Genomic DNA, 18,463 nt, shown 5'->3' with positions numbered 1-18,463 from the left:
CAGACACACATATACAGAGAGAGATGAGCTGTGGATCGGCTATCATAATGGACATCCCGAAATAAAGCTCACAAAGCTATAAAACTCATAAAAAGCAAATGCATGAAATGACAGAATAGAGTGTGACTGTCAAATGTTGACTCAGTAACAGTTAAACCCCTTCTGGCTGCACTTTTTTTTTATGGTCTACTTCTATACTAATGACACGGGAGGAAGAATGAAACAAAAACGGTTTTTAACCCTCTAATTATGTGAACCTCACAGACCACCAAAGAAGATGAAAGATTATTTACAATGTCATAATGATTTATCAGTTGGAGATTTTTCTCATCAGCTTAAGTAAAATATAAAGAAATAATGCATATGTCTATCCCCTCAACCTTTTGGTTTCACCCTTGCTTATTGAGAACACTATTTTTGTAAAAACTAACCATCCACCCACATAATCTAACAGCACAAATGGGAGAAAAGGCTTTCTTGTAAATTGTATATAAATTATATACAAATACACAGTCTCTCTTTGTCTCTCTCTAGCGCGTGCGCGTACACACACACACACACTTCTCTCCAAGTCTAACAAAAATGCAAATTGAAGAAATCACTCACTAATTTTACTCTGGACAAATGTAAATGTATGCAGTAGGATATTCCCAGACACATTGGTACTCTGAAATCTGGTATCCCTCAGGAATATTTTCCATTCATTTTCTCCATCATAGAATCAATCACAGAGATATGTGAGCAAAGGAGTTGGAAAGGTCCGTGAATGTCCTCTGATCTAGTCATATATGAAATCAGCCTTATCTAATCTTGATGTTTTCTTTTTCTAAATTCAGAGATTCCCCTAGTGGAGAAAATCATGAATTAGAACACATAATTTTGTTCCACAGTCTAAATACCTTTTATGAAATTTGGTAGCCGTTTTCATGGAATGTTTTCTGATGCTAAGTATTTATTTTAATAAATATTTTGCCAAATAAATATTTTAGCTAAATGTCTTAGAAACAGTTTCATCAGGTAATCTGATCAAATTGAAATGTATTGTCTGATTACATTTTCTTTAAAAAGAATTGTAGATGGAATGGTTTTGAAGGAAACACAGTTTCTATGAATTCAAGTCTTAATCTACATGAATAATTTTCCAAGATGTATAGATAGAATTGATGAATCCCTATTTATGATTTTTAAAGAACTCATTTTAAAGTAGGAGAAATATTAGAAAGTTAATGACAAATAATTCTGATTTTCATGATATAGGAGAGAAATCTGAGGAACAATGACCTGAGCACTTAATGTATATTCCAGAAAAGACAGAGGTGATAGTTATAAAAATTAGCGAAGAGCACTTAGTAGAGGATGTAGTGACAACAAAAGCTAGTATGAAGTTGTTAACAAAAATAATACTAAAATTACTTCAGTATATTTTTTCTATAGGAATTCAAATATAGACTGTGATGCTTCATGGTTGTAATGTTTTGGGCTTTGTATTATATTCCTGTCAATACCCTTATTGTCATGATGGAGAAGGTGCACGGGGCCAATGGAAAAGAAAGTTGAATGAGGTGGGAAGAGCAGATCAAAAACATCTGTCTGTAAATATCTTAAGAACGAATTTATTTTAAAAAAGAATCAAGGCCTGGTATTTGTGAGAAAGGGATAGGATCTGGTCATATGTAGTCAAGAGACACAACACTGAATGGTTGTAAGGAATCAGGTGAAAGATGATGAACCACAAAGAGTTATCTAATAGTCGCAGGTCTCTGTGCATTAAGTTGAGCTGCCTGAAGATGTCAAAAAAAAAAATTTCCCCTTTCTGGAGATTTTCTACTATGGGCCACATGGCCACCTGCCTAGCGTATTAAAAATATAGAAGAGGAAATCAACATCAGATGACAGGCTGGATTCAAAGCCCTTTTCATTTTCTTTCAAACCTGCAATTCTACATCCTACTTTACTGGACACTCCCTAAAACAAACCTAAAACATTGCAACCAATGTATACAATTATACATATTTTCTCTATCCATCAATGACAGTTTTCTTAAACATTTTAAGTTCCAAAACTTAAGGACACTTCACTTATAATGGTGAATTCTACAATCATTCTATTATAGTCAAGGAAGATACTGCAAATTATGAAAAAAACCTATGGTTATTGAGGTATATTTTATGAATAGACTGTCAAATAGCCACCAGATTTACTGATTTGGGTACTTTGTGAAAGACACAGTTATGTACCCAAATTCAACATTACCAATTTAGTCCCTAAAACTGAATAGTACTGCCAGGGAGAGACCTGGGGGTAAAATGCACAAAAAAGTCACTCAAAGGAATCTGCAGAAAGCAAATCAGTCACAAAGAAGGTACACAGGAATGCTGCCCTGGCAAAATATTGGCCCTTGCTTATTTGTCACAGTTGTACTTATGATGTGTACATGGAAGAGAGAAGGCAGGAGAAGAGAAAAACTAAGACTCAAGTTTTCAAATATTTGTGTATGTGGTCAGCATTCAACCAAAGTCTAAAAAGAAGGACTGTTACATTTCGAAGCAGGGCAGATATAGACACTGTGCACACCGAGTTAAATCAGAAGGCTAATATGAGAAAAATAGGAAGCCAACAAAGAAAAATAATAGAATTGATCATCGACACAGGATGTCCGGTAGGTGGGAGGGCAGCATAGATGTAAACACAAAACCTGAATATCGTCTGATATTAACTGTTCTATAAACAATGGGTAACTCAGTTATTGAGCTACAGAAATGTATAGAATTTTTCTCTTTAATTTTTCCATTTCATGGAATAAAAGCTATAAAACTGCTAGCATTCTTATGAATGGAGCCTCAGTGGCCAGTAGTTACCACAGTTAAATAAATATAATGGGGCTATTGTAAAGAGTCAGGGCTTGGTTCAGAAATGTTGGGTCTGACAAATAGAAATAGGCCCATTGAAGTTATAGTTCACTTTTTAATTATCTGTGGTTGTTTTAAGGGAAGGGAGAAAAAAATACAGATTAGAATAGATATTTAAAATCTCAATGTAATCAACAGCTAAAACTTCATGTGTTTTACCAGCACTGCTTATGAGAAGCAAAATAAGTAAAATGGAACATGTTCTTTTTGTTTTGCTGGCTCATCCTCTTGTGTGTGGTGGAGAAAGAGAGACCCAGGAAGGGAGCTGACACAGGAAAGACAAAGAATTAGAAGAACAATGTACAGGGGCGCTTGGGTGGCTCAGTCGGTTAAGCATCCGGCTTCGGCTCAGGTCATGATCTCACAGTTCATGGGTTTGAGCCCCACATCAGGCTCTGTGCTGACAGCTCAGAGCCTGCAACTTGCTTTGAATTCCTTGTCTCCCTCTCTCTCTGACCCTCCCCTCTCATGCTCTCTCTCTCTCTGTCTCTCAAAAATAAATAAAGAACATTAAAAAATTTAAAAAAAAAGAACAATGTGCAAATTATGGAGATGATGGAGGCTTTAATGAGATTCTTGTAATGAAGCCTCAAAACTGTACTAAATAATAAATGTGACCAATACTGGCCCATGAGCTCATCATCAGGTACTGGGAACTTCCTTGAACTTCTTCAGCTCGGTCCATTAGAAGACAGACTGAACTTCCAGCCACAAGACCTTGGTTTAAAATCTGGTCTGCCATTGGAATTCCTGTAATCTCCAGTCTCATTTTTATTTTTAAAATAGTGATGGACTACTTCTCTGCTCATATTATGGAGTGAGATTGAAAGCTGATGTGAAATCACTTGGAAAAGGGTAAAACACAAAATAAACATCAGTAGCCATTATTATTCCTATGACTCATGAGCAAGTCTTCCTCATTTGTGGAAAAAAAAAGAGAAGAGGCATGATTGGAAAGATCAAGGAGATCCTTGAAATACATGCTAAATTCAGAACATTTTCCTCTTAATTTTTAATCTGTTTTGGTAAAGTAGTTTGCAATACACGACAACAGAATATAACACATCTAGTAAATATAAGAAGAAAACTGAAAGAAACAAACGTCTCTAATTATTTCAGTGCTTTAATGTTTAAATGTCTAGAAGATGGCTATCCCATCTTGGGCTTGAGGAAACAACCAAGGGAGAAGTGAAGGAAAGACCATTCTCAAGAGAGGTGTTTTTTTTTTTGTTTTTTTTTTTTAAGAACGTGTCTGGTCCAACAACAAAAGTGATTCTTACTTTCCTTACAGGAAATTTAGAAAAAAATGGAAATGTGGGTGCACGTATGTCAATTTACAATGCCACCACCTTGGCATGACTACTGTGTATTATTCTTCTAGCTTCTTTTTAGCTATACAACATAGAAATATACTTTAAAAATATCTAGATCATTCTCTACATGGTGTTTTCAAACTTGCTTTTTTTCAGGAATACTATTGTGCCTATCCTCATGTCTTTAAATGAACAGACAATTTCAATCATCAGAGAGGCCTGTGGGTGTCTATCTGAAAGCCCAATTTGGCATGCCCTGTGTGTCTCGTTTTATTGGACCATCCTGCACTAACCCCTCTACCAGAATGATGTAAAGAACACAAGACTCTCTGTTTGAAAACATGCACAGCTTTTCTAGGCTTGAAAATTAAACCATAAAAAGTTTACTGGAAAAAAAAACCTTTAAAAAGCTCCTTAAAAACTCACACCATAATTGCTCCCCACCAAGCGTGGGCACTTGCTAGCTGCAAGTTGTGGCACCGTGACAAATGTAGCAAAACTGAAAGCGGGCTATACTAAGAGAAAGAAAAAGTCTTCCACTGGCCATCTGTGAAAATAAGGCATGTGGCCATTAAATGCAGAGGCTGTAAATATACACAAACTCCATGAAGCAAATGGCAAAAAAGGACTAAACTTCAAGCTCAAACAAATCAAAATGTTTAATGCATAGTTACCACTGCTGGACGAAAACAGCTCTGATCTTTGCAGTCTGCAAACTCGGCATGTATTTCAATTAAATACCCCCAAAAAGAAAAGAAAGAAAAAAGAAAGAAATGAAAAGACACAGAAGAAAACCATCTGGAACAAAAGGCTATAGACAGCCCATACTCAATTTCTAGAAACAAACAGCCCCTTTAACTTGCACCAGCCTGTCGAGAATGTCGATTGGAATTATTGAAAGGCTGACATATAGAGTGATGGATGGGTGATGACATAATACCTATTTGCCTTTTTGTCATGGTCTTTGAGAACAGGCTGCTCTGTGCTGATAATATTCACTGAGGGGTTTTCCTCTCCCCTCCTGTCCCATAAGAAGTGTTCCCTAGCTAAGACACTCAGAATTAAGACGGTTTTATGAATGAAAAACAAAAGAAAAGAAAACCTAAGGATCAAATGCCAACTTGCACATAAAAAGCTGGTCTAGATTTCCTAATAATCAGTTGCCTAGAAAGCAGTTCCCTATCCATTTTATACAAATTTGCAGAGTAGAGAGGCTCTAATTATAAAAAAGCAAGCATTCAACATCATATTTTATGTATCTTTTAAAGTCACAGAACAATTAATATATAAATGTAGAGATTAAAAATAATACTTTTATAAAGAAATAATATGAACAATTTGTGTTACTGTAGTTTCTTCTAGACAAATTCCAACCAGCAGACTGAAAAGTTTGGGGGCTTTTTAAGAATCCCACATGCGTGCTCACATACACTTCAGTGCCCCCCTTGCCCTCCACTTTCAGGTAAAGAACTCCTGCTTTCCCACAGTGCGGCGATGATCAATCTCACTTCCTCATGAAGGATTTACCTAACGTGCCTTCCTCCTTTGTGAATTTTTCCTCTCCCCACTGAAATAGCTAGTTCTAATTTGACTTCTCTAATTCATTTTGGCTAAAGGCAACATCTACAAAAGCCATCCATAAATCATTAATTAATTGTAGTATCTTCCACTGAAAGCCGACGCATGAGTTCCTTCATAGTCACTTTTTCAAAGTGTAACCTGTAATTCACAATTCCTCACATGCCTTGTCCTTATCTAAGGGAAGAAGCATGTGTTAGATAATGCTGAACTAGAGACGCTGTGTCAGTTTCTGAAGAGTTAACACCGCTGGCCCCATCCATCAGATGGCCAGCGAAGCATCAGGAAAGAATGATGAATGTAAAATTATTACAGGGTTGCCATCTGATACACTTACTGCCATTTGTAACTAATGCTGGGACTGACACACTTTTTTTCATTATTAAACATCCACATTAAGTCAACATTGGTCACTGTCATTTCATGTTTGGCACTCCGTTAAAGGGAAGGAAAGAAGTTAACAATAGCAGAGAAAGAGGAGGTTGTAATGGAAGAGTTTCCAAGTGCCAAAGTAATAAAAATTAACATCTGTTTACAAATTAGTCTATAGAATATTTGGAAAGGCTTCTTATAAGTATGACTGAAAAGTGAAAAGAGAAACTGCCATTGTTATTGAATAAAGTATTGTTTAAAATATACCTATTATTTACTAAATTTTCACTTATTCTACGGAAATTTGTCATGAATTTTCACAGGACTTCAGGAGGAAAAGTAAGGCATTTTGCCAGGTACTCTTATTTGCAGTAATAGATGAATTCATAGTACAGGTAGGCCTTTTAGATTTCAAGTACACTATAGGCAATTAATGTTTGCTTGGTAGACAAATTCTCTACCTTAAAAAACAGATGCACACATCTGTATGTTTATTTTTGTGAGAGGCATCTGTTTTACATATGAAAGTAGTACCACAGTAGGCTTTAACATGTAGAAAGCATGTGTGAGAACATAGTCATTGGTTTAACCTGTCACCTAAGCAACATTTTCATGTACATGTGTGCACATGCTTATGTGAGAATTAATTCTTCATGAACCACAGATAAGGTATCAGGCCCTGGACATGTAATGGTGTAAGAGCAAAAGTAGTTAGATGATCACAAATATAATACAACCCAAACAAACTGGTTTTATGAAGAAAATGTTTGAGAGCTTTGATTATCATTTTTGTAAGGCGTCTGTGGCTTTCAATGGCCTTTCCCTACTCAATAGGCATTCTGGTCCTTTTCTTCTCTGCTGACATAATCTTTGATCTTAAGATATACCTTGATTTCTGGGGAGATAAGGTATCTAACTCAGTTTCAAACTATCATTTTTGATCAACTTAAGGCAAGTTCTCTTCCTTTGGCCAGTAATTGTCTTAAAGGAATGCAACAGACCCATTTTTACCCTAATGAGATGTTTGTGGAAGTCAGCTTGAGGGGTGCAATGGAACATCTCTATGTGAATAACGTAAGAAACACTGTGATGTGAATGAAGGAGGGAGGAAAAACATCCCTGTGTGAAAGAGGACTGAAAATAACAAAGAGAAAATTCCTTCTCCTTCCTGAGTTGGCATAGCTGTAGATACAGCCCCATTTTATGACCCTAAGGGAATACTAGGAGAATCACAGAGATTTCTATACTGACATTGCTGAGCTGATAAACTAATGCCATGAACTGCCCACTCCAGAATTTCATTATGTGTTAAAAATTAATCATTATTTGTTGAAGCTACTGTGTTTAGATTTCCTGATGCGTGTAATGAAACACATGTCTACTAAATACCACATTATAGACATCATTCTCCTAGGTTAACTACATTGGGGGTGAGGGAAATAAGCAAGGAAATTTCTGGTCTATTTTCAGTCAAGTGCATTGGGTCAACTGCATTTCAGTCAAGGGCATTGGCTTTCTATTATGTTAGTACTGCCTGGTGGTATGAGGTCTTTATGGTTTCCTATTAACTATGGCTACCTTCAAACACAAGGTCAGAACCTGACTTTGTAGTTGATCATCTGATCAAGACTGTGCCAGGCGGATGTTAATGAAGCCAAGTGGCTGGTTTTTACAAACCAAATGTATGAGGGTCTTTCCGATTTTTTCTACCTGAGAAGATTTTTTATTCATCCATAACACTGATCTGTGAAGAGCTATGTGATAAAAGATAACATTATCCAAATATGCAATCAGGCTATAATTAACCTGAAATGACAATTATAAATAACACTGTGTCCCAGAGTTTCCAAGAAACCTGACATACACAGTTTTTGGGTATGTTGAAACACTTCCAAGAAAAGTAAAAAATGAAAAATCTTTTAGAAGTCTTCAATTAAAATGTGTTTTAGTAAAAATGACTTTCATTATGTGTTTTGGTGCATATTACTAGAAAACATTTGTCCCTGTCTTCACACCTCTAATTGTTTTTACTACCAATTACAGCTTTTCAGAATTACGACTCTCTACTTGGGACAACCATGTTGGTCACTTGAAGTGTGGAGAAAAGTTACTGTGTATAAGGTTTGCGTACTTGAGAAACCGGTCTCCACTACAGGATTCCAACTGTCTGGGTCTCATGTCGTGCAATCACCTTTCTAACAGATGGGAAGCACCAGGCTGGATTTCGTCTCTTTTCCCATTTCCTTTCTCCCAGATCTTTTCTCTTTGTTTCTTTCTTTTATCTCCCTCTCTCCTTATCTCTCACATATTATCTGGGTTTTGGAAATTGGGAATTGCTTTAGTGACAGAAATGTCCTTTGGCATTCAAGTGAAATGACACAGTGCAGAAATTTATCTTATATTCTGTTTCTGTCTTTCAAACAAAAGCAAAATTCCAAACCAACTACTGATCTACTCATGCTTTGGCCATGGAAAAAGTTGGGGAATTATCAAAATCTATGAAAAAGGTAGGTGTTAGGAAGTTAACAACGGGATAGGCAAAGTGATGTCACTTTATGCAGAAGAATAAGCAGTGCCTTTGTGAACTCAGAAGTGATCACAGAAGTGATCTGATATGCCAGACAAAATGGGTGGGACTCTTATTCACTTCCTACAAGTAGGCTCACACACATAAAGATGCCATGGTTGACAAAATAATAATTTGATTTAAACTATATACTTTATATAGTTATACACACACACACACACACACACACACACACACACACACACATATATATATATAAAGGCAGAGGTAGGTGTACCTCCCTCATACAGAGCAGGTGTTAATTAAAGGACATAAATTTGACTTTATAAATTCCCATAAGTTGCACACAGATCAATCATCAATGCTAGCTAGTTCAACAGGAAAGGGCAAACACAGTTAACACCTGCTTCTCAGAGAGCTTCAAAAATCACACTTTCACAGTCAGGTATCAAGGTGTCACTCAGATCCTTCTGCTGAAAATATTTACTTACACCTTACAAAAGTTTGCCATGCTATTATAATATTAGAACTGTTTCATTTTCCTATTTTAAGATTTTCACTTAAAAACCCATGAAAATCTATGACTGTCACTGATGACATAACTGACTGAAAGTGCACAGTGAAGAGATTTGGAAAGGACAACATTCTTGGGACTGGAGGCATCTTAATTGGCCAACAGATTTTGGCAGGTATTACTTCAAAAACTAGATTTCCAAAAAGTTCTAATTCTACAAAAGAGAAAGGAAAATTGAACGCAGAAGCTTTCAACAAGAGGCAACTATCACTCCTGCAACACAAATAGAGAAGGTGCTAATCAGAGAGATAAAGTATGCGAAGGTGGAACAAGAAGTGGAATAAAGTTCTCCAACAATGGACAACTACGGAGTAAAGTGAATGCAGATGGTTCCACTCCTGTTACTTAATCAAAAGGCTGAGCAGAGTCACTGGAGCCGGCATAAAGTCATGTGTGAGAACAACAGCTGATCTGTATTAGAGAAGATTAACTCGCAGTGCCATGGTGGAGGGCCCAGGATTATTTTATGTACTTCCATTGCCTTACAAGCCGTCAGCACAATTATTGCCCTCCGAACTGAATGACTGATCTGTAACCACAGCTAAACAGCATGCTGCTTAGGGGCCTAGGAGCTTCATGAAGATGAATTTCCATACCATCAAAGTGCTTTTAATGGGCTCCCTGATCCAACCACAAGGCCTGTTTTGCAAGTATATAGAACTCAGGATGAAGGCTTCCTGTCCAAAAGGATTTGGTCGGTTGTCACTTGACAATTCCCAGCCAGCACAGGGGAGGAGAGGGGGGAGATAGGTAGAGTTGTCTCTGCTTTGGAGGATTAAAAAAAAAAAGGGTACAGATGCTTGCTGAATGCAACCAACTGCTGTATCCACAGCTGAATTCAATGCGCTTAACAAATAACGGCAATTTAGCTATGCTTGCGAGGAATAGCTTGAGTCACTTTGCATTAGCATCTGGCTGAGTGTTAAACTCATTTCTACATGGGGAGCAGAGAAAAGGAATTTCTGTTCAAGCATCCTTTCAAGAATGTTTAAATATTTGAATATAAATTCCTTTATGCTTGCTATCATTCCTTCTTGGAACTGTCACGTTGCTTTTCCCCCTTCCCTTCTGGTGCATAGCTAGAAAAATTTTGTGCCCTTCTCGCCGCACCAATGTCGCTCTTCCTATGTCGTGTGACTGCAAAGGATGTATACCTAACCATGCTTTGCTCTCCCCTCCAGGAACAAAGCAGAATTAAAATCATTTCCCTATCCTTTTGACCCATGAGGAAAAGTACAGTTGTGACTGGATCACACATATATTTCACCTCCACCACGCAGCTTGTGAGCTTAGAGATTGCACATCAAATTCCATATAAAACCTGGGAAACCAGAAAGCTATCAAATTAGCAATCTGCTCATTCTGGACAATGCTGTTTGACTCACAAGCTTCCCATGATGGTTAACTTTCAAGTTGTTGCTAAGTAGCTGATCATTTTTTTTAAATCTTATTTACTGTGTCTCTTTAGCTATAGGACTGTGAAAAGGAGACTCAGTAACATTTAAAAATTTCAACTCAAAAATATCACATATTACCAACATAAGTACATCACTCTGAGCATTCTATAATAACATAATATTTTTCTGAATAAAATACCATGCAGCTTACACACAAGAATTTGAAATGATTGTATCTCAGATGAATTCAGAAGTTTCCCTGGGCTTGGGCATAACAATAATATTCAAGTTTTAAAAAGCACATTTTGCTTTATAATAAAGCCAGAATTTCTAATTGTGTGGTCATCTAAAACTTGACCGTGCTTTGCATTAGAAACATATTATGACAAGCTCAGCATCCTGGTTACTTAGACTATGAGCATGGGTATCATCCAAGCTTATGCTGATTAAAGAAGATTCAGGATTCTCAAATCCAGCTCATCCCCAAATACAAGTTAAGCATCTCTGTAGAGCAAAACTTTCACTCAGGCTCAGATATTTCAAATGCCATTCCATTTTAATGCAAACGAAAGGCAGACAGCGGGATAGTAATTGTCAACAAAGTTTGGAAATGGATAGAAGAGAATTATAACTCTTCTCATTTGCAGATGGTTTTGATTAGGATTGGCATGGAGATTTTCCTGTATTGACAGGAGGGGGAAAAGGGAGGGAGAACCGTCATTCTGAGGATGGCAAGAAGGTGAGGAAACAAAGAAGAAAAGCTTTTAGGCAACGGAAGTCGTTTTGGAAAGTCAGGAATCTCATGAACTAACCTTTTCTGTCCGGCAGTTATTGAGACCTAGACTATTCACAACAGCCACCTTCCCATCAAGCACCTGTTGCTCCCGACGAAGCTGCTCCTTCATCTGCCGAGCTTCTTGGATTGCCTTGGTGACAGCATCGTGGTCATTTAAATAACCTGAAGATGGGACAGAACAAAGGCTATGTTTTGTACAAATGTATGGATAGTTTAACCTTTAACCATAAAATCATGTCCTTTTTGGGTAACGGCTAGTGTCTGGTACATAATAATTTCTCAGTGCCATTTGTTTATGACGAATCAACAAGTAATTGATAATGACTGATTCACACAGTTTTACGTGAACGTGGTGCCAAGCACCTGTAAGGCAAACACAGTATTTAGGTGAAATACAGTTTTTTCCACATGCTTGGAAAGAAACTTAAAGTATAATTGTAAACAAACTTTTTCTCAGTTATCTGGATGCTTTGTAGTGCAGAAATAAAACCTATCTTTGATATTTTGTTTTCATGTAAGGATCATTTGAATGTTACCACAGGATATGGGTATTGATGATGATCACTAATTACCGACATTCTCGCAGTATTAGGTCAGCTTTGAGTTTGCACATAGCACTATTAGGTGTGTTATGTACAGAAGGAATAAATCATTATTAACTAAGTGGAAGGAGATCATTCCTGCCCCTCGGTCCATTGATGGTGAAATAAACCACAGGTGGCAGTGATTTGCTATGATACAAACTTGTAAGAAGCTAAATTTCAATCACAGAATGTAACCAAACACTTGTGAACTGTATGATAAGAAATTGTGGCTACTGAAAACTATATTCACAGTTAATTCACACTCTTCATAAGATGGTCAAATGACCCAACTTGTGTCTATAGTTAGTTAAAGAGAGAGAGAAAGAGAGAGAGAGAAAAGAAAAATTGCCAAAATAATTTCTTTAAAAGAAGAAGAGGTGTAATGAGCAAAACTAACTTCTAACTTAATTTTAACACTGGTCACTTATTTATTTGATACACATTATTATGATAATCTGCATGACTTTAGAGTAGAATACCGATGGGAAAACACTGTTTTGTAAATATTGAAAGGGAAGCTAATATATCATCTTTCACTCTCCCTATCTTTTAACTAGGGCATAAAATGGCATAAACTGAATCTATAATATGAAATTGCCCAGAAAAGGGACTTGTTTGTGACATGAGGCTAAATCTAACCAGATCCATTGGTGAATTGTGACAGATGGAGGGACTGTGAGACAGAAGGCAGGCACTAATCACACATAAAATGACCGGCTTGCCTCAACATGTTCCATGGATTCCAGCAAACTTTACACCCTAATCCATTTTTAGAACAAAAAACATCTGGGCCATAAATCCTCTAATCTGCCAAAACACGCTATTAAATCCCATGATTTGTTGAAAAACACTAAGATTAAAGAAAGGAAATATAAAATGGCTAACTGCCGTGTTAGGAAAGTGTTATTAATCCTCTTTCTCTGTCTCAATTATGAATGTTCTGGTACTAAAGAGCCTTGTCTAATCATGTCAGATTACACATCCTCGTCATATTGCTAGACTCTTCTATCTGATCTGCCGATTGCCAAAACACATAGAATACTTTCTTGCTGCTTAAACATTTTTATCGAAGAAGCTGATGTCAGATTAGTGCAGTGCTTCAGTGCTGGAAGGTGTCTAAATGATCTCTGCTTTCCCCCCAGCCTCCTTGCTATGCACAGGCTAGACCTCATCCTCTGATCTCCTTGAGGCAGAAAAGATAAGTTAGTTCCAGTGCAGGTGACAGAAAGGGGAGCCTTGAAAGCTACTTATGTGTTTGGCTTTTCAGAGCTAAATTCATTGGAACTTATTCAAAGAACAAACCCCCCTTGCTCATTATAAATACAATATTAATAGTAAACAACGATTTAGACCTAGGTCAAGCCTTTAGGATTAGTGTTTACTTTAAATTATGGTTGTTTTTCATCTTATATTATCCTCGACATCCTGTTCTTGGTTCTCCTGAACAACCTTCTTAATATATTATTCTTAAACTTACTCTGTTCATGAACATGACTACTCTAGAAAGAAATATGGCTCTTACACAGTGATGGTCTCAGTATATGTTCATTTATTGAAAGATCTGAAGAGGATCAGCCTGATTTTCCTATCCTCTAACCCCTGTGTATATACAACTTGGCATCATGCAGTCTATTTAGCTTCTCCGGAGCACAAATATATTCTGAAATGGTTTGGCACATGGCATTGAATAAAAGTATGAATTCTTTATGTTTTTTTGGGTGCTGCCAAGATAACATTGTGCAGGAAAAATTAATATAGGTGCAAAAGGGATGCAAATTATATGGGGGTGAATAACTGACAGACATATGTTCTGTAATGTCTATTTCCAATTTGAGGTATGTATTCCTATGCAGGTGGAAATGGGCATCCACTTTAAGAGAAACATTCTTGTTTTTAGACACTCTGGAATTTTAGCTAAAATGCTGTATGAAATCTACCATTTGTATAGGCTGTGTTAAATCTTAAAGTCACTTATATATTACAGAGTTGAATCGTAGCAGGATCGCTTGCTGCTTCTTTACATTTTGTTCTCATCACAGTCACCAAAATACCAATCTTGCCGATTCCCTCTCTCTTGGCAAATGGCCTCCCCTCTGGTTTTGGGAAGACCGATATAATGTTGACTTTGCACCTTCCTGCCCCACCCCTACCTCGACTCCTACCCCATGCTCGCTTCAAATCTGTCCCCATTTCTTCCCACTGCCTCCTCCTGCTTCAGGAAAAATGGGATCTCTATTTTCATTCAAGGCAAACCCCTGAAATTCGTGTTCTAGATTTCTATACCTCACCATTGGTCATTTTCTTTCACATTTCTGTCACCCATATCTGAACTTCACCATCTCTAGCCACGTCACCTTGTAAGTACTTAAGTTTCTCCACCTGAGACAAGCAAAGTCTCTCAGCTTTGTGTTGCCTTCTGTTTCCAACTTTCTTTACCTTCTAAGATTCTCACTACACTCCCCCATTCCTTCCTTACTCTTCCATTTCTGCTACAATCTCGTTTCTGCTTCCTTGCTCTTTTAAACCACAAAGTCCAAGGGACCCTAGCCATGGCTTGCAGAATGACAGCATTGACAATCCTTCATTCTAGAAAGTCCTTTCTTCCTTGTTTCTCATCACAGAGCAGGATCCCCTTTCCTATCTGACTTCTCCATCTTCATATCCTTGCCTAGGATCTGTTCTTCATCCCTTCCTTAGATTCAGTCCAAGGTTACAATTTTCAGAAAAAGTTTGCATTTTGGAGTTGGATAAGCCTAAGTTGAATGAAAATCCTAATTTTGCCACTTACAAGCTATATAAACTGTACATGTTGTTTTGCCTTTCTAAGTCTCAATTATGTTATTGGTTAAATGGAGATAACATCTACTCACTAGAAAACATAAATTTGTGAAGAGTAAATGAGTTAATACAGTCTTGTATAATGGTCCATGAGAGTTATTTACTGTCAGTTTATTTACAAAATGGCATAGTGAATAAGGTAGGATTTGGGCATCAGATTCAGAAGGATCTGGCTTTCTATTTCTTGGAAAGTGTGATATTTGCGAAATTAGAACACTTAATGTCATTGGGTTTCCATTTCCTAACTGCAAAATGAATGTAAGATTGATGGAAGAATTAAAGGAAATTACATATCTTGTGAAGTAGTAGATAACATTTGGTACCTGAAGAGGCAGTAAAAAATGTCAATTCCTTTCTTTTTCATTTCTATATGCCCACCCTCAGCAGTCTTATTGTATGGCATTGACCATAATGATAAAATCTGTGAAGGGATATCATTTCTTGTTGGTCCAGAGGTACAAAGAAAAGGAGTCATGCCATCAGAGTCCCAACTGCCCCCCTCCATGATCACGTGATACATTTTATTCTGCCTACATTATATACTTAGGCACCAACTGCATCATAAGATAGGATCAGAAGCAGGGTCTGTACTTAGGAAAGTTTTGGTGAACCTCAATCTTAAGAGGGAAGTGGAAAGGTAAAGGTCAACATGGCTTGCAGTTAGTACCTCAAATAATTTGGAAAATGTAGGTTAGGCATCATTAGTGTAAAAGGTTTGTAAGATCCTGTAACCTTATTAAATTCACCAGTTTGGTTTTTATGCCTTGGTGTTGCCTCTTAATCACTACCAACAAAATTCTCAAAATTAAAAAGGTCCCTTTTATATGTTTTCAGGGGCAGAAAAAATAGGGGGACAGACTGAAAATCACCTGTATTATTTCAGGTAATTCTTCCATCGACCTTACATTTGTTCCATTACAAAAATGGTAAATGGTATAATATTACATCTATTTAAAGTTTATATTTTTAAAACGGTTTACTGTTATTAAATTCCATGGTCAGCTGCACTTAGGAAACCCATCAACAATCTTAGGATAAAGTCAAAACAGAAAGAGTACGGGCTGCTCCACAAGGAAAGAAGTTGTTGAAAGGTAGAAGGAAAAACAGAAAACCACTTGTAACAGGTTGAATTGTGTTTCTTCAGAAAGGTATGTCTGTGTCCTAACCCTGGTATGTGTAAATGTGATCTCATTTGGAAGTAGAGTCTTTGCAGATGTAATTATATTGAAGACCTTGAAATGAGATCACCCTGAATTTCAGGTGGGCCTTAAATTCAATAACTGGTGCTCTTAGAAAGAAGAGATCTGATACAGAGACACAGAGGAGAAGGCCATGTGAACATGGAGGCAGAGCCTGGAATTCTGCATCTGTACGCCAAGAATGCCAAGGACTACCAGAAGCCACATGGAACAGATTCTCCCTCGGAGCCTCCAGAAGGAACTAATCCTGCTGACATCTTCACATTGGCTTTCTAGCCTCCACACAGTGAGAGGATAGATTTCTAGTTTAAGCGACCTGGTTTGTGGTAATTTGTTGTGGCAGCCTTAGAAACCAAATACCCCAATTGGTCTAAATGCACTCAAAAGTCAAGGGTGATCCCAAGTACTATAAAAATATCTGCTACCTACCTCAAATCCTTCCTGATTTTTAGATACACATTTCTGTCTACCAGGGTCTCTACTTGCTGTCCCTTGAGTATCTGAAGTGCAGCATAGAATTCATTGTCTTCCCACTGCCTCAGCCTGTTCTTTGTACATCCTGCATCCCTTTCCAGTGGCCCAGTCAAACCTGAGGGATCTCCTTTACTCCAGATATATAACAGGCGTCTAAGCTGTGACAGTCATGCCTCCTGCTCAGCTCTCAAATGTGTGCTTTCTCCATCCCAATGGTTCCGCTTTCCCTAAAGGCACCTCATCTCTCACCTGGGGTAATGCCTTAAACTCTTAACTGCTTCCCTATCTTCAGGCTTACATTCCTTGAATCTATCTCCTTTATCTACTTCCAGATAAAGGATTCCAAAATATCCTCCCAAAAGGAATCTGGATCATGTCACTTTACCTGATTAAAAACCCATCTCTTGGTACCTTAGTGCTTAAAGGAGCATTTCATAAGATGATGAGGTGTAATACTCTGTGAAAAAATAATTCCACATTCGAATAAGTGTGGGAGATACTAAATTAAGGTGAAAAAAGGTTTCTTCATTGCACAAATTCCCAAGATCGTGATAATGTTAATGTGCACTGTGAATCTTCCAGAGATAACAAAAGTATGCAGCTTTTCCTAAATATACTGGAACAAGACACCCTGTAATGTTCTCGCTGTCCACACCCCCCCCCTAAAAATGTCATTCTGGGATAAAATCCAAACACTTCACAATGGCCTAAAAGTCTCCTTATGATATCAATTCTGCTTATCTTTCCTGCGTCACTTCCTGCTGGTCTCTCATGAGTTCTGTGTTTAAGCAGCCCAGGACTATTTCCTGTTCCAAGCACTGGCCTCTGTCTCCCAAGCGTTTTTCATTTGTTGAAATACTCTTTCTTTTTGGTGTGTTTGGGCCTTTATTCAGATGCCACCCCTTCTGTAATGACTTCGCTGATATGCCCCAGGCATGCTCCTTGGCAACATTAGAACTTCTCATCTACATGCTCCTTCAAAATCTATATGTGCTTATAGAGTCACAGTGCCTTCCATTTGTCTAAGCTTATCTTTCACACCAGTCTATGAACTACTTGAGGGCATTTTTATATGTGCCATCTTTTATGCCTTTGGCCCGTGGCAGGATCTATTGAAGGAATAAATGCATATTTCTAAGTTGAAAGTATCTACCTTTATTATTCCAAGGTGATTATCTATGTCATCACATCAATGGAAGCCTGTACCATAGGACAAATATTTATTAAATTCATAAATTTAACAGATGCTACGAAGGCAATACAAATTCTTATTTACAACATATCTATTTTATTAGGGCTTTTCAGCTGTAAGTAAAATCAAGGGCACATGTGTTTCAAGTTATTTTCAACAAATATTAATTTTTTTTCAGTTGTTGAGGTCACTTATCATCATCAAACTTTTGGCACCCTGATATGTAGCCATTTCTTCATCTGCGAAAACTCACAAGAATTAATTAGATTATAAATGTGAAAGCAATTTGTAAATTGTAAAGTGTTATGCAAATGTTAACTGCCAGATGTTGAATAATACCCTCAACTTCCTGACAATCCAATGGCTTTCTATTAAAGTATTACAATATTTTTGTTCAATAACCTACCATCATAGCAGGTTTTCTCATTAAAACTGTAAACTAATAAAATTTTAAGGTAACGTCCTCCTTCGAACTTGAAAACATTTTTCTTCACCTTATTGAATCAATGTGAGTCTACTACTTTTGCTCAATAAAGTTTTGCTTTTCATGTGTTAGTGCCTCTGAGGAAGAAAGAAAGGGTAAGAATAAAATTCTAGTGTCTTCCAAAGACTTAATAAAACAAGACTGTAGGCATCTAAATCCTCTAAGACTTTCATTTGCTCTTCCTCCAAACTTCCATCTGCTCATCATCCTACAAATGTGTGGCATA

At 37.3% G+C, this 18,463-nt stretch overlaps 1 protein-coding gene across 4 annotated transcripts in view; it reads right to left on the bottom strand.

Annotated features, from left to right (window-relative positions):
- Window positions 1-18,463, bottom strand: part of SOX5 (SRY-box transcription factor 5) — a 398,183-nt gene that overhangs the window by 16,320 nt on the left and 363,400 nt on the right. For all 4 annotated transcript variants that reach the window (XM_029955693.1, XM_029955690.1, XM_029955691.1 and 1 more), the window contains one exon: window positions 11,483-11,628. In XM_029955693.1, the coding sequence (XP_029811553.1) occupies window positions 11,483-11,628 (146 nt within the window). The remainder of the gene's footprint in view (window positions 1-11,482; window positions 11,629-18,463) is intronic.

Source organism: Suricata suricatta, chromosome 10, assembly GCF_006229205.1.
Source record: "Suricata suricatta isolate VVHF042 chromosome 10, meerkat_22Aug2017_6uvM2_HiC, whole genome shotgun sequence".
In the NCBI taxonomy this organism is placed as follows: Eukaryota; Metazoa; Chordata; class Mammalia; order Carnivora; family Herpestidae; genus Suricata; species Suricata suricatta.
This window is presented reverse-complemented; position numbering and strand designations above follow the sequence as displayed.